This window comes from Musca autumnalis, unplaced genomic scaffold (genome assembly GCF_047663935.1).
Source record: "Musca autumnalis isolate F117 unplaced genomic scaffold, ASM4766393v1 scaffold_1, whole genome shotgun sequence".
NCBI lineage: Eukaryota > Metazoa > Arthropoda > Insecta > Diptera > Muscidae > Musca > Musca autumnalis.
In genome coordinates, this window is record NW_027411644.1 from 300,204,354 (window position 1) to 300,229,024 (window position 24,671).

Sequence of the window (24,671 nt, forward strand, 5' to 3'; positions counted from 1 at the left end):
GGGACAAGGAGAGCTCGCGTTAAGCAATTGGGCTAGTTGAGTGGAATATGCTGTGGCTATCTGTTGTGTTTGCAGCATATCGATGTCCAACTTCCGCGTTGAGTCTGTTCGTGCTTTATTTGCAACGTTTAGACGGGTACGTACCTTTGCTGCAACAAGGTAGTGGTCCGAGTCAATGTTTGCGCCTCGGAACGATCGTACGCTGGATAAATGTCTTCCATCTATTACAACATGATCAATTTGATTACTTGTTCTTTGATCTGGAGACAGCCAGGTGCCCTTATGAATATCGAGATGATTAAATCTGGTACTGCTAACTACCATGTTTTTTGCAGCTGCAAAGTCTATCAGCCTCATACCATTGTCAGATGTTTCATTGTGGAGACTGAATTTCCCGACTGTTGGGCCAAAGATATTCTCCTTTCCAATTTTGGCATTAAAATCGCCTAGAATGATTTTAATGTCATGGGCAGGGCAACGGTCATATGTTTCTTCTAAGCTCTCGTAAAATATATCTTTGGTCTGTTCGTCCTTTTCTTCAGTGGGAGCATGAGCGCAAATAAAGCTGATGTTGAAGAATTTAGCTTTTATTCGAATTGCAGCAAGTCTTTCATTCACTGGGGTGAAGCTGGATACCAGATGTTTTAGTCTCCGACTAACTACGAATCCGCAACCAAACTCATGCTTTACGTCATGGCAGCTATAATACAGTGCGTCACCTTTAGGTGTTGTTGTGACGCCTTTCCCAATCCATCGTATTTCCTGTATGGCAGTAATATCGGCCTTGTACTTTTCAAGTACGTCTGCCAATGCGAAGACTGCACCTTCTCTATAAAGAGTGCGAACATTCCAGGTGCAGATTCGCAGATCATGGTCCTTAAAACGTTTGCGGGGTTCGTCAACTTTAGAGGGGTTTGTTTTTCTTTTCTTTCGTTTTTTCATAGTAGGATGTTTTTTCTAGGGGAGGGTTACTAACCCGACGCCCAAACCCAAGTTTTTAACGTTCTTATGGGTGAACGCGCGGCACATGTTAGCTCACTACCTTTAACGGGTGTTAAAGGCAGTTCCCCAGGTGACACCACGGGGAGGTCAGGTGACACCACGGGGAGGTCCTGGGTTTTGCCATGTTAAAGCCGGTCAAGACCGTTGCTTGGTATCATTCATCCCCTACGTCACCCACACAATAATTATGCCGTATATAAAATATATTTTATATCACAAGTTTGCTTTAAAATATGTATGGACCGTAATGTGGGGCTATACCAAATCACCGACATATACCAAACATTTTATGTAACCAAACTTCTTCATAAAGGACTCGAAATATTAAATTACATTAAACTAGGTTTGGAAGAAATTTTTGAAAAAGTTTTAAGGCCTCGAGACATAAGCGACTGGCTTTCTGGCTGAAGTCATTTCTGGTAAAAGACTAAAGACCAAGTTCGACCTAATTCAAATGTGGTTCTGACATTTCTTTATTCCTTTCCCAGGAATGACTTCAGCCAGAAAGCCAGCCGCTTATGTGTCGAGGCCTTTAGAGTTATCTTGCACGATAGCTATTTGAGTATGTACCGGCAGGGTTTTGGAGCTTGGACCATTATCTCGGGAAGTATTGACTCATTCCGGAAAAAGATTGTACCGTTTTAAATGAGGCCACTAGAACAACCTACTGAAAAAAAGAATCTAAACAATGCGAGAGGAGCGAAAAAAGAATCTAAATGATGCGAGAGGAGCTCTTCACTTTTTTCGAATTTTGTGTGGGAGGTACCCGAAGGAGTGGACCGATATAGTCCATATTCCAACCTGATACATGACTGGATGAAATAACATGATGTGCAAAGTCTGAATCAATCAGAAACTCCCTCCAAGAATTATTTCTTGGAACATTTTGCCCAATAAATCAGGAAGTATGGACTTGCGCAAGAAAGAAATTGTACCGTCGTAAAGGGAACCGCATGGACATCTTACTGAAACAAATTTCAAAACGATCCGAGAGGAGCTGTTAAACTTCACTTTATCCGAATTTTGTGGGGGAGGTACCCGAAGGAGTGGACCAATATAGTCCATATTCGAACCAAATCTATATTTGGAAGGAATAATACGATGTGAAAAGTTTACACCAAATCGATTGTTATCGTTCACAGCATTTTACAGACAAATTTTGAACTTTTGTGTGGGGAGGTACCCGAAGGAGTGAACCGATACGACCCATCTTCACACTTAAACTAAGTTTGGACAAAATATTACGATACCCAAAATTTGGTTCGAATCGGTTGATCCGTTCGATAGTCTCGTGCGCTTCAGCCAGACAGACAGACGGACGGACATGGCTAAATCAACTCCAAATTGTCTGAAACACATTTCGTCCAAACATACTTGGGGTCTAAAACCATCATTACGATGAGGCACATTTTGACCGTATGAAAGTGTACATACCCTCGTTAGCATAAATGCTGAGGGTATAAAAAATCCCATTTGTGTGAAAAAGCTATAATTTATATGGGAAACGGTATGTAAAAAACGAACATTTTTACCCATGTAATTTCAAAAGAATTAAAAAAGTGTTAAAGGGGCGGAATGGGACGGGTACAAAAGTATATATGTCCTGAAAGAGGAAGCTCTCGGGCACCATTCTCTGAAAACGGAACTTTGTTTCAAGCTGTTCCCCAAAAGTTCTGGTCCACTAAACTAGGAATTTCACTAAAATTTAGTTCCTGGGGAAAAATAAAATAACTCCCTTCGTGTAAACGCTACGATAACACTGTGCAACATTTTTAAGGTGATCTTGTGCAAACAATTCGAACTAGAGATTTTTTGAAAGTACAGACCTAAACGGCAAGAAACCCTAGTTGAGTTTTGTTGTGTCAGATCCAGCTCGGATTTTATGGCCCCATCTAAACATGGTTAAATATTGAGTTTTTAAAGAAATTCGGGGCTATATCTCTGAAACCATTGCGAATCTTCTTCTGACCTCTGAAGCAAATTTGTAGATTAGGACAAGAATAAAATATTTGGAGAAATAATGAACTCGAAAAACTACACTTATTGCCTTAAATTTTAAAATATATGCAAAAATGCCACAATTTTTATACATTTCGCACCGTATCTCTAAAACCGTTAATTTTTGCTCAATATTTTCTTTTGGAAAAATATTCCCAGGAATGTAATACACAACTCTTCAGAACATGTCATTGTTATAAAATGCCTCTATCCCGCTGTTTTCAGTACATTTTTCAACGACGTTTTAATAAAAATGTCAATAAGGTACTGACATCCGAAATGCGAGAATAAACTGTTGGTGTGAACTGTGTTTGAAATACGTGTTGTAAAAGCTATGATGCAAAATACCGCTGAAACAACATGAAGTAAGCAATTTAGAGTTTCAGATTGTTCTAAAGAATTGTTGAGAACATTATTAGGAAGATTTTTGCAAAAGGTAACTTGGTTCAACTCCCAATAGTTTTGCCGATACTGACCAGAATTTCAGCAATTATGTAAAATTGTCTATATTTTATAGATTTTGATGCCCTAGATGGAGTTTTTCTTATGTGGTTTTTTCACAAGACAAGTTCTACTAGTTGATGGCTACAATTTTGCTAAAGGCAGCAATGCCAAATTCCTATTCGTTTCTGAGATAAAGGCCTGATAAATCCAAAAAAGTGTAGATTTAGCCCGGTTTAGATGAGGCCATAAAATCCGAACTGGATCTGACAGGACAAAACCATACTAGGATTTTTGTAGTCTAAAAATGTACTTTCAAAAAATGCATACTAGAAGTTGTTTGCATTTTTGGTGTTGCATAGTGTAATTTATTTAAACGACTCTTAAAGGCAATCCTACCTACCTATCAAAAAAAAAAAACAATGAACACAATATCTGTTATAGTTTATGAGAAATAGCAGTTTTTTCTCCAGAAATTTGCAAAAATTACACATTTTCCAAAATTGGGAAACATTTTTCGTCCTTGGGAGCACGCCACGCCCACACCGTCAAATATTTTTTTGCTTTCCTTAGTTTCAATATGTTTACTATCGAATCCCATATAGAAATTAACAATCGGTGACAACAGAAAGTTGAGGTTTTGGCCAGAAAAATCGATTTCTGAACCACTGTGCGGCGGCAAAATACCCCTCAGTGTAATGTTGGAGATATGTCCTGAGTATTTCGCCATGTAAAACTTCAGTAGCAGACAGGTGTTGAACGGTCGAGGAAGAGTTACTTAACGTTTAAATCCCGCTGGTAAATAGACAAACTCCTAATTCTTGGTCCAACATTAGTCCGCTTTTGAAAGGTCAATATCGACTGGTCTTAGGGGACTTTAATTCTCATCGTAAGATGTGGCATTCGGTCCTCGGTAATGACCAAAAGCGCATGGCACTCGCCCCTACCAGAATTAGCGGATAATGTTACAGTTAGTCAGATATAACCACCGTGTCACCTTGTCTGACAAATGACGTCACCAAGCACCCTGTTGTTTCTCTGGGGTCAGACCATCTCCTCATAATAATCTCCATCAGAAGACAGTCCGATTTCATCACCTCTGAACGCCGCACTTTCATTAATCATGAGAAATATAATTGGCCTAGTTTCAGAAAGTTCACTAATCACCGATTCAGAGATCTACCTAACACTTCTGATGTCCGGGTAGAAGAAAGGACTTTCCGAGACATCATCACTGCTGCCGCCACTCGCCATATACCTGCTGCTCGAATACCCGAAGTGTGATCAAATTTCCCAGCAGAAGCGACGGGATTAGTAAGTAAACGTGATAAGCTTCGTCATGCCAACACTAGTGGCAGCAATGTCTAGGAGCTGACACTGGAAGTTAATAGGTTGGTCGGTGAGCATAAGCGGAACAAGTGGCTAAATCATCTATAGGGTTGCAACATTGGAGCTGAAATAAGTGAATTGTGACGGTTATATCACTCTCGAACCCTGGAAAGAAGGTAGGGAGGCCCGCAGTCACGTTTGGTGACGTTACGCTGTCTACCCCAAAAGTGTTGCGCAAGTTATTTCAATTGACAGTTTGTCGAACACACCGCGATTTAAAGTGTGAAGAGACGTGTACTATGTCGCACTGGATATCTTCCTGCCGAGGAGAAACCCCCACAATTTACAAAAGATGAAGTTGCGAATGACATCAGGGAGGCTAAATCAACAAAAGCGTTGGGCCCAGATGGAATCTACAAGGTAATGCTGAAACAACTGCATGAGCAGGGAATCAAGTATCTTACCAAAGTTCTCAAACTGTCGCTAGCCACCCACATTGTTCCCGAAGTCTGGCAAATGGGCTGGCTGAAGCCAGGCAATGATGCCAGTCCTCCAGACGGCATTGAGATCGTAACGTATGCGGATGGTATTTACCCTGATGACATCTGTGAGAGACTGAACACCTATTTAACCGATCTTAACACCTTTTCCCACTCTGTTCACCACATGGACCGCGCAGTATAGAAGAGAGTTGAATATCAGGGTCGATGGTAGCAGAATTCCGACCACAAACTGCCCAAAAATTCCACTTTCGCATCATCCACGCATGCCAAAGCTACCTTCAGGGAACTGCTCAATCACCCTGATGTTCGGGTAGCAGAGAGGAAATTCCGAGACATCATTACTGCTGCAGCCGCTCGCTATATTCCTGCTGGTCGAATACCTGAAATAAGACCTAATTTCCCAGCAGAGACGACGGGATTGGCTAATGAGCGTGATGAGCTTCGCCGCACGAACCCTTATGACCCCAAAGTCATAGAACTGACAGTGGAAGACAATAGATAAGTCGGTGAACATAAGCGGAAAAAGTGGCTGGAACATCTGAAGTGCTGCAACATTGGAGCCAGTTGTAATACATTGTGGACAACGGTTAAGGCGTTATCGAACCCTGGGACGATCAACATCTGTCATGTTTAACGGAGTGGCTGTGACAGATCCGAAGAGGTGTGCGGGCTATTTCTGGCGACAATTTATCGAGCAGAAGAGAAGTGTTTTACGTCGTTTGCGATCTGTTCCAGCCGAGGAAAAACCGCCACAATTTACGATGGATGGATGTTGCAGATGTTATCCGTGGCGCAAAGTCATCCAAAGCGCTTGGACCTGACGGAATTTAACCACTACCTTTCTACAATTTCACGCCCTCCCGACGGCATTGGTCTCAACATTGGTAACATTTGTGACAGGCTAAACGTCTACCTGATTGACTTTGTAGAGTTTTTCCACGCGAGGATTATGAAAATATCCACCACGAAGTATTGTATTTGTATTGTAAACTAAAATTTTGAATAAAATGAATTAAAAAAAAGTCAACAGCCACACTGTTCACCATGGCGCAAATGAAGCTCCCACTGGATGTGCAGGTCGACGCACAATGGTTCAAGAATCGATTTTCCAGGCCAAAAATTCACATTTTGTTTTGTCACAGATATTTAACTTGTATATGGGATTCGATAGTAAACACTGTAAGGAAACAAAAAATTAGGTCAAAATATTGGAAGGTGCGGCCGTGGGGTGTCCCTAAAGACGAACATTTTTCCCATGTTTCAGAAATACGTAACTTTTACAAACTTCTGGCGAATATTTCTCGGAAATTTTAACAGATATTGTGTTCATTGATTTTTTGTTAGGTAGGTAGGATTGTGGCCTTTAAAAATAGTTTAATCAAATTACCGTATCGTTTACACTACATGAGCTATTTTATTTTGCTTCAGGTACTAAATTTTATGAAATTCCAAATTTAGTGGACTATAACTTTTGTGGAACAACATGGAACAATATTATTTTTCACAGAAAAATGCCCAAGAGTCTCCTCTTTCAGCCCATATGTACTTTTTAAAATTTATTGAAATTACATGGCTAAAAATGTGTGATTTTCCATACCATTTCCCATATGAATTACAGCTTTTTTACACAAATTAAAATTTTTTGGAGTATATGAGTTTTATAAGTTTTATGAAAACCCAAGGAGTATTTTCTTTAATTTTTGAAAAAATTAAATTTTTTGTAAATTTTTTTTTAACAAATTTTTGAAAAAAAATTGAGTTTTTATATGAGTTTTATAAGTTTTATGAAAACCCAAGGAATATTTTGAAAAAATTAAATTTTTTGTAAAAATTTTTTTAACAAATTTTTGAAAAAAAACAATTTTTAGAAACATTTTTTGTTTGGTTTTTTGGTGTTTTTATAGTTTGCTTAGTGGCGTTTGACCATCTTTAATATATACATACATACATATTTTCCCACAACATCCCCAAAGGGACCAGGGAGACTTCTCTCATATCAACGAGTGCACGCCGATTCATATTGGCTCAATGATATGGGACCTACTGTTTATTGCCGAGTCCGAACGGCGTGTCTTACGACACCACTTGTAGAGAAGTTTTTCATGGCTGAAATACTCAGGAAATGTCGCCAGCATTACTGAGGAATATATAAAAAAACATAAAAACACTCATATTTTGATGAAAAATAGTAAAAAAATCAAACGTTTAACTTTGAATTCCTCTGCAACTACCAGGCCGAAATTGACCGCTTATAATTTACCGGAAAGCTGACTGTGTTATCAGTCTAACAAAAAAGAATTATGAAAATAACTCTATCCGTTTAAAAGTTACAGAATTTTGACCAGGAAAAAACGATTCTGAACCACTGTGCGACGGTTCAATTATTCCGACCACAAACTACCCAAAGTCCTGGGGGGTCACATTCGATAGCATGTATAGGTCGTCCGATCATGCCACAGTTATCTGCGATAAGTTGGGAAGCAGGAACAAGGTCCACAAGTCCCTAGCCGGCAGCACTTGGGGTGAGGATAATGAAACCTTGTTAACCACATACAATGCGATAGGTCCGTCTGTGGTAAGCCATGCGGCGCCAGCATGGTTTGCTAACGTAAGTGATACGCAATGGGATAACTTACAAATCAGCCAGAATGCAGCCCTGAGAACAGCTACAGAGTGCCACCTCATGTCTTAAGTGGAGGATACCAAGATCCTGCCAATACATCGACACAACAGGATGATGACTTGCTTGGATGCTATAGGCAAGACCACCCAAATCATCATATGGGAGGATTATCGTGATCTAGAAGGGGATGTCCACTGATATAAAAGAGAACCCTTAGATCAACGTTCAGGCAGGTTTGAGAGATATTCACACTGATGCGGTCGCAGGGGCTCTAAATGCCTATAGTGCGAATATCCAAATATTCGAATATTCCAAACCATTTATTTTTTAATAATTCGCGGCGACAAATAATCAAAAAACATGTTTTGGTCGTCGGCGAATACTTTGTTTTCCGACAGTAATCAAAAATATAGTCAGATTACACTGTGCAACAAAATGGAGGTGAAAGTCTGGGGCACGGAAAATTCCTCTTGGGGAAGAAATGAGAGCCATACCTAAAATTATCTGAGCGGCATTTTTGCAGAACATTTCGAAGCTGAAAAAACGTAATCTTGTGGTACTTTTATAGCGGCTCTTAAAATAAAGGACGAAAAAGACATTGAAGGAAGCGAGTTAGAAGGTCGAAGTGCTCTACGAAAATAATCCTCATTCGATTTGACTGAAGACATGTCATCTCAAAAATAAGCTAAAGCAACAGTGAACAAAGATGTAACGTTAATTCCTGATGGCTTACAGGGTCTCTAGCAAAAACTTCATCACGCGATAACGCGGCAGTTCGACTCACGGCGGATCTGTCCCACGGGATTCTTAATATACTCACCAAGGGCTTTCATCTCCAAAAGGAATTATCTCTTCCCCAAATTTTGTGTTCACAGTGTTATTGATAGTTTGCCAGCTCTAACAACAACTTCGTTCATGTGCGTATGATTATTCTTAATTCGTTATAAGTCAATACTCATACGCTCGGTATTGCCACAGAAATATCCCTGACACTGTGCATATCTTCAAACATACATTATTATACAAATTATGCACCTTTGTGTATGATATAGATTAAATTTCGATCACCCAAATATATATTATGCTTTCAACCTCATTCAATCATAGTTTTATGTTTATCCCATTTGCAAATGCCAAGTAAAGTCATCAAATTATCCTTTTATCATTATGAACGGCATGATTTCAATAAATTTGTATTTTATTCTTATAAAATTCTAAACTCAACACTGAAATTTATAAGAATAATTTCACAATACCAAACAAAACGGATTTTCTGTTTGAATATTTTTAGGTACCACATCCAAATTACACCCTATACGAGCAAGCTTTAAATGAATGTTGCATAGCTAGAACTACCTTAGCGGCACAAAATATACGAAATAAAAAAAAACAATACACTGGAAAAAATCGTTTGCTATTCCGGCACAAATTGTTCTCTTGGCTTCGTTCCACCCACCTTAACATTTACATAAAACAAAAGAACTCTTGTAAAAAGCAAACAAAAAGAAAACCAAAACCAAATCACTGCAATTCAAAACGAAACCAATTGTTTTTGAGTTGATTGCTTTTACGTTACTCACGCACAAGAAAACAAACAACGCACACAAAATACCAAAACTAAAAAAACAACCTAAAACATGGATAATTGGAATGTTTTGACAGCCCACCAAACGGCCATTGGCGGTCGGGATGATATTAATTTGGTTTCCAAAGAGAAATTGGTGAGTATTTAAGAAATTTATAGTAATACACACTTCATTCTCATTTTTACACTTTATACCATATCACGATTTTCTAAACAAAATCTTCTTTATTCGATCAGAATATGTTTTCGTTTTTTTCCTCACATAAAGTTTTATAAAACAGCTGATTTTTGTCCAATTTACTGCAGCACACCTGAGTAATTTCTCACCAACAAACGCATCATTGTTTTGATCTCAAATCTTAACATCTTCAATGCGTTGCTACCACCCTCTCTATGCTCTACAACACTCTCAGAGATACTAAATTTAGATACCCTCTTCGACATCACTCACAAAGTGTTTTTTTGTCTTTTGGAGATTCCTTCACAGTAACATTAGCGCATTGATTGCTTACGGTCGGGTTGATCAGAAATTCAAGAAGAAAAGACAAAATTTATATAAGATTCTTATCGGATATCGGAAAAAAATATTTTTTAGTATTTTCTGAAATCTGAAAAAATGGATTTGTCTACCGATATCTGGGGACAATTGGCGGTGGAAGCATCCCAAGTGTATTTATCCGATGGTACAGTTCGTAGTCCCTTTGCAGATACGGTACGTTTTGTATGAACATAATCGGGTCAAGTTCAACAGTTAAAAAATATTTCGAAAAAATAAAATATTGAAAAATATTTATTAAAAAATAGAAACTGGAAAGTGCACTTATCCCAAATTATTGCCATTGAAATTAAATAAAATCACCCACAATAATTAAATCACTTTAAAAAGTCAATATTTTCCGAAAAAAAGTGTGTTCCTTTTTTCAAAATCTAAATATAGAATAAGCCAAAACGAAAATGTAGAAAAAAGAAAACAAAAATCGTGGAACGTTTTCAATACAAAAAACTGACACCCGCGACATAGAAAATTAGAAAAGAAGAAAGAAAAACAAAACATCATAGAGAGAATTGAATATTTTGAAAATCCAGAGGAAAATGTGTAAAAGTATAAAAGCATTGTAGAAAAATAAAAAACAAGTAAAATCAAACATCCCCATCCCATGCCATGATGTGACATATCAAAAACAAATGAAGAAGTGCATGTAACAATATACACTGATTTAGTGAATAAAGAAATGTTCCTCAGGCTTTTAGAATTTTTTGGGAAACACACTCCCATTTACCATGTTAGAACTACAATTCTGGAAATAAATACCGTTATATCTAAGGATAAGAAAGAAATTATTCATTTTATGTTGACACATAAACAGAACAGAATCAAGGCAATTTACCAGTATTATTCTATTTTAAAACTGAAATAACATAACATGACTGATTAACATACTTTGTACTTAACAAGCAGTTAGAAAAACCACTCATCGTACAAAGACCGCACTATCAGTAAGTAAAGTTAACACTGACAGTACCCAAGTTATTATATGCTTCAGAAGAGTGGATACTTGTGCAAGCAGATGAGACAATATTTTGTATGTTTGAGAGCAAAGTTCTTAGATCGATTCAAGGGCCAATCTGTGCTGACGACGAATGTATGTATCATGAACTGTCCCAGCTGTAAACAGGCATCGACCTACTTAAACGCATTGAATTACTATTTCGATGCCGAAGTCGTGTTAGGATAATCAATGAACGAACACGAACCTTATGTCGATAAACCCAAAAGGAGAAGAAACAAATAAAATAGTATCATTCGGCTTCGTCGACAGAGATACAATATCCTTAGCCTGTGTGAATTGAAACTTGCATCTATGGACAGATCGAGTACCGGCTACACAACCAAGATCCTTTTTAGAATTTTGTGGACCTTTTTGGACGTATGAACTTGCCGAAAAAATAAGGATATGGATTAAAGCTGTGGCGGAGAATGGACCGTATTTTCCATTCTGGAAGTCATTATTTTACCACCAGTCATTTCAGATGGTCACCGTATAATATCGCTATAAACAGGACCACAAAGGATTGTCGAACAGACCTTAAACTGCACATTAACAACAAATTTGAACTTTCGTGAAGAAGGTACCATAAGGAGTGGACCGATATGACCCATTTTCGAACTTAAACTAAGTCCCAATTTACATTAGGCGAGTTTACTTGCGGCAATTGTCAGTTTGTCGGTGAGAGAGGGTGCTGAGAGGCAAAGGGTTACCATATGCCTCACCTCTCTCTCCTACAAAATGACAATTGCCGCAAGTAAACTCGCCCAATGTAAATTGGGACTAAGTTTTGACAAAATATGACTTACTTAGCTGACAATATACAGAACATTTGTTCCATAAGCCGAACTAATACCCTAGACAGACGGCAGCGTTAATTTGCATTAAGATCCGCATTTAATTTTACTCTGACAGACGACAGTTTCTGCATTTATGAAACAGCTGATTGATTGGTAAACAACTGGTTTGTTGTTTGCAATGCAAATTGTTTCTCTTACATGAATATGGGCTCTCTTGTACAGTATTTCCATATTATTCTGTTTAAATTCAGTTTGACTTTGTGTATTAAAAATGTGGATAATGCACGAATTAATTTGAATTACGGCATTTAATGCAAATAAACGCTGCCGTCTGTCTAGGGTATAAGAAAATATAAGAAATTTTTGTATGTTTGTTGCTTTATTTTGTCAATTTGAGATAGCATGTTTTCTGACTTCGTCTTCCACTTGCTTACTCCATCTAAAACTTGGCCTTCCATGGTCGCCATAGCCGCCCGAATTCATACGCCTTTTTAGTGGGGGTCATCATCGCGTTATCTCAAGACATGGCCTCGTGGTTCATAAAACGTCGATATTGATATTTTAGCTTTTAAGGACGAATACGAGGGCAGTTCGGAAACTTCTTAGCCTAGCACAAAAAGCGCGTCATAAACAGAAAAAAGTTAAGTGTTTTGGAGACTTCCATCTCTGTTATGAACACATGTAAAATTTTGTTTCGATCTGGCAACTCCTTCATATAGAAACAGCCCTGTAGGAAATGTCAATAGTGAATCTATACTGACTTACTACTGACATTGTCAACAGTACTACTGACAAACTGTAGACAACTAATGTAATTTCCTATAGACATTTTGTATGAACGTGTCATTCGAAAGTCAGTACTGACAATGGAACTAGTATGTCAATAGTAAGTCAGTAGTTCCTGAGGAACCATGTGTTGACATTGGAGGTAGTGAGTCAGTATAGACATTGGAGGTAGTAAGTCAGTATAGACATTGGAGGTAGTAAGTCAGTATAGACATTGGAGGTAGTGAGTCAGTATAGACAATGGAGGTAGTGAGTCAGTATAGACATTGGAGGTAGTGCGTTAATAGTACCAGATTTTCAATACAAAATTTTTTAGCTTATTTGGAACTTTTCATAGATAAAACAGTAATAAGAAGATGAAGCTACACATTTGTTTAAATACTATATTTCATTAAAGAATAAAACAAATAATATTGAAAATGGTAAAAATGTACAAATTGCGTATTACAGTATTTTTATCTTTTTAAATGGCTAAGCCAAAGATTCCACATAAGTAAAAATTAGTAAATAAAGACAATGTTTTCAGGCTGCTTAAACATTTTAACATATAAATAATAAAAAATAATAAAATAAAAATAATAAAAAATAATAAAAAAAACGTTTTCGTTTTATTTTCTTGGCCAAGTCGCACCAATGACTTGTCTGCTTAAAATAGTTCTTCTTCTGTTGCACTTAACGTTTTATCAGGCGATTGAAAAATTGAAAAGAATAAACATGTATAAATAAACATAAATAAAAAATATGTCCTTAAATTTGCTTGCCTATTACAGCTGTATAACATTGGAAAAATCTCACAATCGATTTTTGCCAAATAATTATCCAACATTGTAATTCATTATTATGTTTAGTTGCATTCAGCATTTCCAGCGAGACGGAACAATATATAGTACATCAGGCTCCACAATCTTCTCTAAAGGTTCCACATAATGTCTAATTGTCGAAATTTCACCACAAATGTTGCTAGTCGCCTCAGAATTCGTACTTTACTATAGAATTGTTTATTTTTCACATGTCTTTTATATTTTCTTTTGCTCATACTTGTTATTGAAATTATATGCTTTAAGTTTTCACGATATTTTATTGATTTTTTCAAAAACACTTTTTTCACCAACCACAAAAATTATTTTACGCCAAACAATTAAGAAAATTAAAAAAGGATGCTTCGTTGGGCTATCATCTGTCAATATACACAATGCTTCTTCTTATTAAGGTAAAGGTATCAATAGTTGACAACCTGGTGACAAAGTGTTGACTTTATCGCCATATTAGTAGACAAAGTGGCGACATGTCAACACATGACCCCACACTTCCTACAGGGAGGTGTTCAAAAAAGACGCATCCGCAATTTTTTTACAATGGAAAAATTAGAAATGCGTGCTGCCATTAAATATTGAATTAAAAAAGTTTTATTGCGACAAGAAATTCATAATGATATGATGAATGTGTTAGGTTAAAGTGCTCCTTCATATGCAACAGTAAAAAATAGGGTTGCGAATTTAAACGTGGTCGTACAAGCATTGAAGGTGAGCCACGTAGTGGACGTCCAAAAACAGCAACAACAACAGAAATTGTAGCCAAAGTGCATGATATGGTATTAAATGATCGGCGAATAAAAGTGCGTGAAATTGCTAATATCATGGGCATCTCAAATGATCGAGTCCATTTAATTTTGCATGAAGAACTACAGATGAAAAATCTTTCTGCAAGATGGGTGCCGCATTTGTTAACAGTCGATCAAAAACGCATAAGAATGAAAATTTCTCAAGCTTGTTTGGATCGTTTTAAGCTAAATAAAATGGATTTTAAGCGTCGTTTCATAACTATTGATGAGACATGGATCCACCACTATACTCCAGAGACAAAAGAAAATCCAAACAATGGAGGAAGTGGCCCAAAGAAGGCAATTCAATCGGCTGGCAACGTTTTTTTGGGACTTCAAAGGTATTTTATTGATTGACTATCTGCAAAAGGGTAAAACAATAAATTCAGAGTACTATCTTCAATCTTTTGGATCAATTAAATGTACAAATTCGAGAAAAACGTCCTGGCTTACAACACAAAAAAATAATTTTTCATCAAGACAACGCACCAGCGCACCAGAATGTTTTAACAATGGCTAAAATCAACGAATTAAAGTACGAGTTGCTTGACCACCCACCTTATTCTCCTGATTTAGCTCCCAGTGATTTTTACTTGTTCCCAAATCTAAAAAAATTCGTTTTATCTCAAATGAAGATGCAATTACATTTGTAAACCACTATTTTGAAGACCTTGAGGAAAACTATTTTAATCAATGGATAGAATTGCTAGAAAAGCGTTGGACTAAGTGTGTTGAAGTTTCAGGAGATTATATTGAAAAATAAAAATATTTTTGAAAAACTAACTATTCTCTTTCATTGATAGGCTAAGAAGTTTCCGAACCGCCCTCGTATATTCATAAGACCTATCAGTCATTTCGACACGTCAACTTGAAATTTTGGATACGAATACGGCAACCGTAATAAGGCTGATTGTTTTATAAGGAGGCGATACAGTCAGTGCATTGTCCCAATTTGAACTTCTATATCTCAAAAACGGTAATACCTACGAAAATATCTTGAAGGTTAATCTTGTAGAGAATTTTCACTGCTATAACATTTTCTTTAGTCTCATTTCAATATGACTTGCGGTTACCAAGCCAAATTGTGAAAACCTACAAAAACCTAAAAACGGCGATTTTTTTTTGGTTTTTTGATTTTTCTCATCTATGAACAATGCAGTTTCAGAATCCGCAAAAACTTCCCAGGTGTAAGCACCTTCCATTTAAAGTTAGTTAAGGCGCACCGTGAATATCGTCAGCATAAGCAAGTAAAGTATGGCTATTTGTGTAAATTGTGTCATTTCTTTTGCATATCGTATATCCTTTTCCAGCAGACTATTAAAGAGATCACTCGAAGGGCTGTCTCTTTGTATAAAACCTATTTTGGCAGTAAATTGTTCAGATAGGCTCTTTCCTTTTTTAACTGAGGACCGAGTATCAGTTGCTGTCATCTTACAAACACGAATGAGTTTGGCGGAGATACCAAAATCAGGCTTTAAAATGCTAACGCCATATTAGCAAAAGCAACGACTTTTTGCAGCTTTGCCTGCTAAAATTTCTTCGAAATATGTTTAGCAGCATTGAACAACGGCAACATATGTAGCAACAAATTTCACAAAAATATTGCTAGCGATGCTGATGCTATTTGATATTGTCGCTATAATAAAATAGCATCGGACATGCATACTCATATTTTGCAGCACACATGATCAACACATATCAGAAAAGAGAATAAGCAACAAAGTTTCAACGGCTAACCTGGTTAACAAACAATTGTTTTTGAGATCAGGGTTACCAGTGTAATGCATTAAAGATCACGATATAATTAATTCCAATTTTTCGTTCAAAGGACATGTGAATTTTTGGTGAAGCCGTTCAAAATATATTTTTTTATTTTTAAACAATAATAATTAGTATTCTTTACATAGGTTCTACCATATGATGGAGGCATTTTGACATTAAATGACACCTTTTTATACCCTCCACCATAGGATGGGGGTATATTAAGTTTGTCACTACGTTTGTAACTACTCGAAACAATCATTGTAGACCCCACAAACTATATATATTCTTGATCAGCGTGCAATTTTACATCGATATAGCCATGTCCATCCGTCTGTCCGTCTGTGGAAATCACTCTAGCGTCCGAACGGATTGACCTAGGTGGATGAAATTTTGGGAAAATCTATTATATGAACGTAGGACTTTTGTTATTGAAAGTGGGCTATGTAAGTCCACGCTTTCGTGTAGCCCCCATACAAAATGACGCGTCGTCGTTTTAAGGAATTTTTAAGATATTTGTCCCATTTTACCACCGAATTGGTTGTAATTTGGTATTTTGTGTCTCCAGAGGCCAAAAAACATTCCTACCAAAGTTGGTTTATATAGGTCCACGTTTTGGTATAGCCCCCATATAACGCCCCATATAAAGTACGCGTCATTTTAATATATTTTGAATGTATTAGTCCCATTTGACAACAGAATCGGTTGTAACTTTGTATTTTGTGTTTCCAGAGTATAAGAAACATCTCCACCGTAAAGTGTTTATATAGGTCCACGTTTTGATATAGCCCCCATAGGACGATATCTCCCGATTTTCGGTATTTTGAAGGTTTTGATGGCTAAAATTTGGTATTTAGTCTTCGTTGGGGGTATAAAACTTTCCCCCAGAAATTTTTAGGTATAGGTCTACGCCATCATATAGCCCCCCATACATTAATCCACCGAAATGTCTGAAATTTTTGGTGGAGGGTATAAAAAGTTCGGCCCGACCGAACTTAACGCTTTTCCTACTTGTTTATTACTGCGTTGGCAACTCCAATCACAAAACCACCCTCGGTTGCTAATTCGCTGCGACGAATGGTCAGCCGACTGCTAAATATATAGCGTGGTCGTCGATTATGCCTAACGAAAAGAAGATTAGGCGTAAAAACGAAATAAGCAAAAATGCACAAAAAAATATGCGTTCGGTTGCTTATTTAGCCGTGTGTGTCAATATTATGTAGCAGTTAAAGTGTAAAGCTAATGCTAATGTTTTTAGATGCTGGATTTTAAACCCTGACCAAAATCAGACATGGCTTTACAGACATGGAATACCTTTGAACGTATAGGACTGTAGAAGGCTGCATTATAATCGACGAAATATGATAGGTGTCGATCTGCATTTCTTCAGTCTTTTCCATGATTTGCCTCAAGGTAAATATCTGGTCATTAGTGGATTTGTCAGTTCTAAAACTGCATTGGTATGGCCCAATTATTTTATTTTACCATAGGCTTTAGTCGTTCGCACAATATCACTGCCATTATCTTGTAGACAATAGAGAGCAGACTTATACCCCTGTGATTGGAGCACACTGTCTTATTTTCTTTCTTGTAGATGCGACATAGGATGCCCACGTTCCAATCGTCGGGTACGCGTTCTTCCTGCCGGCAGTGGTCGCTGTGTGGTATGGTTTTGGTTTATTATTACCAATAGCCCAGTGACCGGTTTGTACTGCTATAAGTCTTAGCAAGTTCCATCGATTTTGCCTAATCAGGAACTTTGTACGTTTGATGTTGTAATGTGGCCACGTAGATTTTGATATTATATATGCTTCAGTCTTGTTCTTATGATCTATACTTATGATAGTACCTAAAGTCTTTGGGAGTTCGTTAAAGGAGGATGCTCTGGAGAATGACCTAGGATCCGTGTTAGAATATGGTTCCTTCATCTTAGAGCTTCATAATCGGCCACCACTGACTGGTCGCAATACCAAGGTGTACACTAGGGTTACAACTTTTCTGCATTTTTTGCAGATATCAAAAATACCACCACATAGTCGTATGGAGCATGGACAAATATTAAGAAATGCATTATCACTTTTACCCGAGTTTCTTATATGTTTTCCATTATAATAGCATATCATTATTTAATAAGCTATTTATTATTAAAATTGAGTATAATCTTCAATATCAGAAAATGGAACATACTTCCAAAGGCATTTAGAAATCTTGGTCGGTACGGTAACTTTTTCACCGAATCGAACTAAAACCCGCGTTTTCGTGCTCAGGTCAATATTCCGTACAATGCTACTGGCATGGTATTTTTTGGTTATGCCCCTAGTGTACATCTTGGAGTGTTAACCCTGTTTGGAAATTTGAGGTACGGAAATTTGAAGAATAATTTCAATAGTTTTTTGGACTATAAGTGGGATTTGCAATTATTTTATATACCTTTTTTGTACTGCTTAAACTTAGTGGTTCTTCGAGCGCCTCAGTTGACGTGAAACTTTTACAGGCGTCACAGAAACGAATTCCGATCTAAAGCGGAATTAATTCGGTATTTAGTTTCTTCATAAAACGAAAAACGAAGACTTTTTCGGAATGAAACCACTTCTGATTTTGCAAACGGAATTGCATTTTTATTTTTTTTTTAATTTGCCACTTTAATAGAAATAATAAAAATGTTGTTTTGTTAACAAATTTACATTAAATTTCATATTTAAACTAAACAATGAAGTTTTACGATTTTACAAAATCAATCGGAATCTGAAGAAGCTAAAACAAAAACGATCGAAATGAAATTACGGAATTGAAACCATTCCGATCGGAATCTGTGACATGCCTGTTTAAAGCTGCATCTAAGGATTTCTCTAGAATGTATACAGATTTTTCTATATCTGCTGTAGTTCCATTCCTGTGTGGAATATTGAGATGTTTACATTTCAAAACATCCTTCAGTTCGTTTGTTCAGAGCTGCGGAAACATTTAACTGTGATCTGAAAAAAGACTTCTTATCGGATACTATCCAATTATCTATTTTTATTTGCGTCTGTCGAATACTAGAGTGAGATCAATGACATCCTGCCACTCCTTATCCTGCCATCTGCGACTGCAGCTTTGTGAGTACTTGATAGTCTTCCTGATCTAGGGGTTCCCTATTGCAACGTTGTAGATGGTCCACTGAATGAGGCACCGTGTTCCTGTTCTCAGGGCAGCATTCTTCCAGGTTTGAATATTTTTTCATCGCGTTGCGTGGCATAGCTTACCACAGACCAACCTATCGCGCTATATGTGGTCAACAAGGTTTCTTTATCTGCACCCCAAGTGCTGCCGGCTAGGAACTTGAACACTTTGTTCCTACATCTCAGCTTGTCGCAGATAGCTGTGGCATGCGCGGACGATATTAGCATGCTTTCGAATGTGATCCCTGGAATTTAGGTTTAGTTTGTGAGCGGAATTCCGCTACCATCGACCATGAAGTTCACCTCTGCCGTCCATGTGATGAACAGAGTTGGCTTATATTTAGTGCGCAATATTTGCATATTCTTCGCATGGAAAATGGTGGTAAGATCAGTCAAATGAAATTAGGGATGCTCGGCAAATTGTCGATACTCATTTATACTCATTTTTCAATGGTTAGAGAGTGGTTTAACTGTTCCCCAAAATTCACTTATTCCGGCTCCCATGTTGCAACTCTCCAGATTTAACTACTTGTGCTCACCGACCAACGTTTAAACTTCCAGTGTGAGCTCCCTGACTCTGGGGTCACTGGGGTCGGTACGACACTAATTTGCTAATCCCTTCGCCTCTTCTGGGAAGTTTGATCTCACTTCGAGTATTCGCCGAGCGGCAGCAGAAGTGATGATGTCTCGGAACGTCCTTTCCGCTACCCGCACATCAGAAGTGTTGGGCAGTTCTCAGAAGAGGTAATAAGTGAACTCTCGGAAACTCTGCCAATTAGCTTTCCAATGATTTATGAAAGTGCGGCGTTCAGATGTGATGAAATTGAGCGGTTTGCTGATGGAGAAAATTATGGCGGGATGGTCTGATCTAGGGGAAACGACAGATTGCAAGGCGAAGTCATTTGTCAGACCAAGTGACACAATGGTTATGTCTGGCGAACTAGCGGACAGTTCTGGTAGGGGAGGATGTAGAGTTATAAATCTGCTCGGCCTCTGGTCGTTTTCGAAGACCGAATGCAACAAATCATTATAAGCATTAAAGTCCCCAAAGACCAGACGGTTATGACCTTCCAAAATCGGACTAATATTGAGCCTATAACCAGGAGTACAGCGTTCAGCAACTCTACCTCGGCAGTTCCACAGCTGACTGGTACCCCCATACATTCCATGTATGGGTCATTAGAGGTGGGCCCAAGCGAGATAGGTCTGTATTGAACATACTGGTACATTAGGAAATCTGATCCCCCACCTCGACTTCTGGTGCGATTCTTCCTCAGTACGCTGTAAACATCACAACGCTGTAAGCAGCAATTGTGTTTGAGCTTGGTTTCCTGCAATGCCGCTGCTCCCAATACATAAAAACGATAAAAACACAAACATATGTACCCTGAAGGCAGCCTCTGGCCGGAACAATTCGGTGAGATTCCCAACAAGGTATGTCTTGCGCTCGTGTGCAGCCAATGATGTTGGCGTTTGTGGTTGAACGACTATTATGATGTCAGACCTTCAGATGTTAGATGTTTTCCAGCCCCACTGTGGGACGAGTGGGGTAGTCCGCTATGATAAACTGAAGACATAGCAATTTGTTTATGGTGTTATAACAATTAGACGCGATGTAGGGCTTATCGTTATCCTTCATGTATATGGTCTTCATGGTGTTTGGTCATGTATATTCTTCTAGGGACGCATGCAATTCCAATAGAAACAAGTTATACTGTTGTAATAAGAACCGAGAGAACTATCCGACATAAACTTTTAATCCGCTGACAGGTTTCAACCTGTACTTAGGACGAAATATTTGAACTTTTGTGGGCGATGTAGCCCATCTTTGAATGTGATATAAGTCCAAAAGAATTATTAAGATGCGCAAAGTTTGGACCTAATCGGGTACTCCTTTCGAAAGTTTTTTTTACCGCTTTTAGTCGTAGGTTTTTGCAGCTTGAGGGTAATTATCTCGGAAAGTACGGCCTAAAATATAGCGTCACAATAGGGACAGTCGGAGATATGTCCTAAAACTACACTTTTGCGAAATATTTTGAAATTTTGTGTGGGAGGTACCCGAAGTTGCAGGCTGACATTGTGCATATTTCAACCTGATCTGTATCTGCTTGAAATATTACGATGTGCAAAGTATGGACCTAGTAGGTTACTCCAAAAATTTGAAGTTTTACACGGGGTACCCGAAGGACGCTGTATGGCCCAACTTCGCACGTGATCCATGCCTGGTAAAAATCGTACGAGGGCAAAGTTTGGACAAAATCGCTAGATTCGTTCGAGAGTTATCATGCCAGCATGATAAACAGAAAGACGGACGGACAGGTCTTTATCGACTTAAATAGTCTTAAACGGAATTCGACGTTCACCACGAAGCTTTTTCTGGAATTTTTATTCTACATACACTTTTCTTCAGTATCATTTTAGATCAATTATATTTATCAACACCTCTTCTTTATCGTTCTTAAAATTAACACAATTTTCTCCCCTTCTCCTACAGACAATTGAAAAGTTACCGGATAAGGTAATATTGCAAATTTTCTCGTATTTGTCACATCGTGAAATTTGTCGCTTGGCCAGAGTATGTCGTCGTTGGCGTCAAATTGCCTACGATACGCGACTGTGGAAAAATGTTTCGCTACGTCCCGAAGTGTCTGGTTTACATGTTGGCTCTTTGGAATCTCTGCTCTCCTTAATAGCTGTGCGTTTTGGACCAACATTACGTTACATTGAGCTACCGATTGAGTTGATTACCCACACAGTGCTGCATGAATTATCCGCCAAATGTCCCAATTTGACACATATGCTGTTGGATTTCTCAACTGGTAAGTGACTCAATTTTTACACCTTCTTAAAGAAGTTTCACGGGGTTTTTGTTATTTCTTTCCAGCCATGCAATTGCACGATTTCAGTGAAATGCAGGCGTTCCCCACTAAACTGCGCTACATGTGCATCTGTTTGTCGGAGGTCATCTTTATGGAAGGTTTTATGCGTAAAATCTATAACTTTATCAACGGCCTGGAGGTACTCCACCTAATTGGTACCTATGAGAAGTGCGAAGAAGAAGAGGAGGAAATCTACGAAGTTATTAATGTACACAAACTAAAATCGGCAACACCAAATCTGAGGGTCATCAATTTGTATGGCATCAATTTTATTGATGACTCGCACATCGATGCCTTCAGTTCGAATTGTATTCAGCTGGAATGTTTGGCCGTGAATTTTTGCAATAAAGTCACTGGCTCAACATTGAAAACATTGATCCAACGCTCGAAACGTTTAACCTGTCTGCTAATGAATGGCACGAGTTTGAAATCTGAGTTTGTCATGCAAGTAGACTGGGATAAATGTGCCTTGCAAGAGTTGGACATAACAGCTACGGATTTGTCTACCGAATGTTTGGTAGATATGTTGACGCGCATACCGAATTTACGTTTCCTCTCGGCCGGGCAAATCAATGGCTTTAATGATACGGTATTGAAGCAGTGGATGGAATCGGGTATGACAAGGTAAATGTAAAAAGATCTAAAATCAAAGTTAAGATTTTAATTTTTCCTTCCTTTTTTAGATCTTTAATGTCCATTGATTTGGATTCCTCGGATAATGTATCCGATGATGGTCTGCAAAAGTTCTTGACCCGTCATGGTCAACAATTGAGTGCATGCTGCTTGTCGGGCATGCCTCACATTACCGATCAACTTTGGATGAGTATTTTACCCGTTTTGACAAATGCTAAGTGAGTTATTTCGTACAGACAGACATAAATGCTCAATGCTGCTCAGATTGTGTGACACAAGCCTACAAACTCTAAATCTAAACTAATTTTAACCGAACTAACTTTATATTTAACTCAAGCTCTATAGCAATATGAAGTGAATACTATAACTGACATGGATAAACATATGCTTGGTTTGGAGGATCTCCAAACAAACTACTACCGTTGACAGACATCGTTTGTTTACGTATTTGATTGTTTAATTATTTGATTATTTAACGATTATTAACGATTTTACAGGATCCTTGTCATGGGTACCTCAGAAAAATTGGGAGTCAATATTCATGTTGATCAGTTGATGGACACTATTGCATCAAGTTGCGGTAATTTGGAACGTTTGGAATTAAGGTGAGTAAAAAAAAAACAAATAAAGAAGAAAGTTTACCGAATTTTCGGATCACATTTTACCTTCACCCAATGGTGAAAAAATACTGAATACTAGGGTTATGACTTTTTTACAACCTCATATCCCTGTATAATATTGGGATGAACTTTTACATAAGATTACACAAAATTTTAATTTTAACGTGATTGGATAAAAAATTTAATTATGCATTTTTGAAATTTTTTGAGTCACTATAAGTAGATATTAATAAATATATAAATAATAACCAAAATAAATATACTAAAATAACAAGGATCATAAAACACAAAAGGAAGTTAAATATTCACATTGTCATTGGAGAGGACGAATCTCAGTGGGAGGTTGTCCTTGTTACGGCAGGAGTTGTATAAGTCTTGCATATCTTTGATCGCGCGCTCACAACACTGGTTGCTTCGGGCAATGTTGATTGGAGATTCATCTTTTTCCAAAGAGTTGTTGAGAGCGTTTGGGTAGTCATTCAGAGCTGCAGATAGTTTTTCGAAATCTTCAGAGCGGAACAATTGACTACTGAACCAATGATCAGCCCATGAATAAGAAATGAATAAACAGATTTTACGCAACTTGCTCCGTGTTTCAGGCATCAGTATAAAAGCAAGTAGAGCTAAAATGACACGATAGTTCCGGCGTGCATTGCAAATGTTTGGGATCTGCTTAAAATCTACAAAAGGAATCTCACTCTTCTCAGTGAAATGGCGGAAAACACGAGTAAGGTGGAAGAGAAACTTCATGTCGTCTCTCCAGCCACCTTTTTCCTTAATCAAAGTTGTACCATTACTGAAGGCTGCTTTCAATTGAGCATAGTTTTTGATCAAATCCTTCACAAAAAAGTATTCGATGTTTGGTGATGTTGTAGACGCATGAGGTTCATCGTCCATGACAACCCGCAGAACTCGATCCAGCACATGGTGCTGGCAATGATGAACTTGGATGCGGTGTAACCTTTCGCTTCAAACATTTGCTGCAGTCGAACTACAACGCCTGTCTTTTGGCCGGTATTCACGCTTCTTGTATCGGCAACAATCATCACAATTTATCCCCAGAGGTTGAACTCCTCTAACACATTCTGGAGACCTTCTCCGATTGTTTTAGCTTTCCCATCTTTCAATTTGAGCGCAGTCAATCTAATTTCTTTAAGGACCACTGCCACTTTGAGGACCACTGCCTGATATTCATAGCTATCAAGGTGTTTGCCGTCAAAATGCATGATCCACTTCTTCAGATAATTCGTGTTTACCAAGTGGTTCTTCAACCGAACAGCTTCCTTGCAGATAGCCTTAAGGATTCCTGACTCACATGGGATTGGGATTCCTATGCCTTCAGCGGAAAGCTGCTGGAACATCGTAGCTGCTTTATGGGACGAAATCTTTGAACTTGTAACAAG

General features: G+C 38.0%; 1 protein-coding gene across 4 annotated transcripts in view; it reads left to right on the forward strand.

Moving 5' to 3' along the window:
* Positions 1-24,671, forward strand: part of FipoQ (F-box/LRR-repeat protein FipoQ) — a 34,995-nt gene that overhangs the window by 4,391 nt on the left and 5,933 nt on the right. For 2 of the 4 annotated variants that reach the window (XM_073961975.1, XM_073961976.1), the window contains 5 exons: positions 9,188-9,617; positions 21,631-21,955; positions 22,021-22,639; positions 22,699-22,866; positions 23,146-23,253. In XM_073961975.1, the coding sequence (XP_073818076.1) occupies positions 9,534-9,617; positions 21,631-21,955; positions 22,021-22,639; positions 22,699-22,866; positions 23,146-23,253 (1,304 nt within the window). In that variant the 5' untranslated portion in view covers positions 9,188-9,533. Of the gene's footprint in view, positions 1-9,187; positions 9,618-9,815; positions 10,194-21,630; positions 21,956-22,020; positions 22,640-22,698; positions 22,867-23,145; positions 23,254-24,671 lie in introns of those variants that run through there. The other 2 variants (XM_073961977.1, XM_073961974.1) reach the window with 2 other exon arrangements.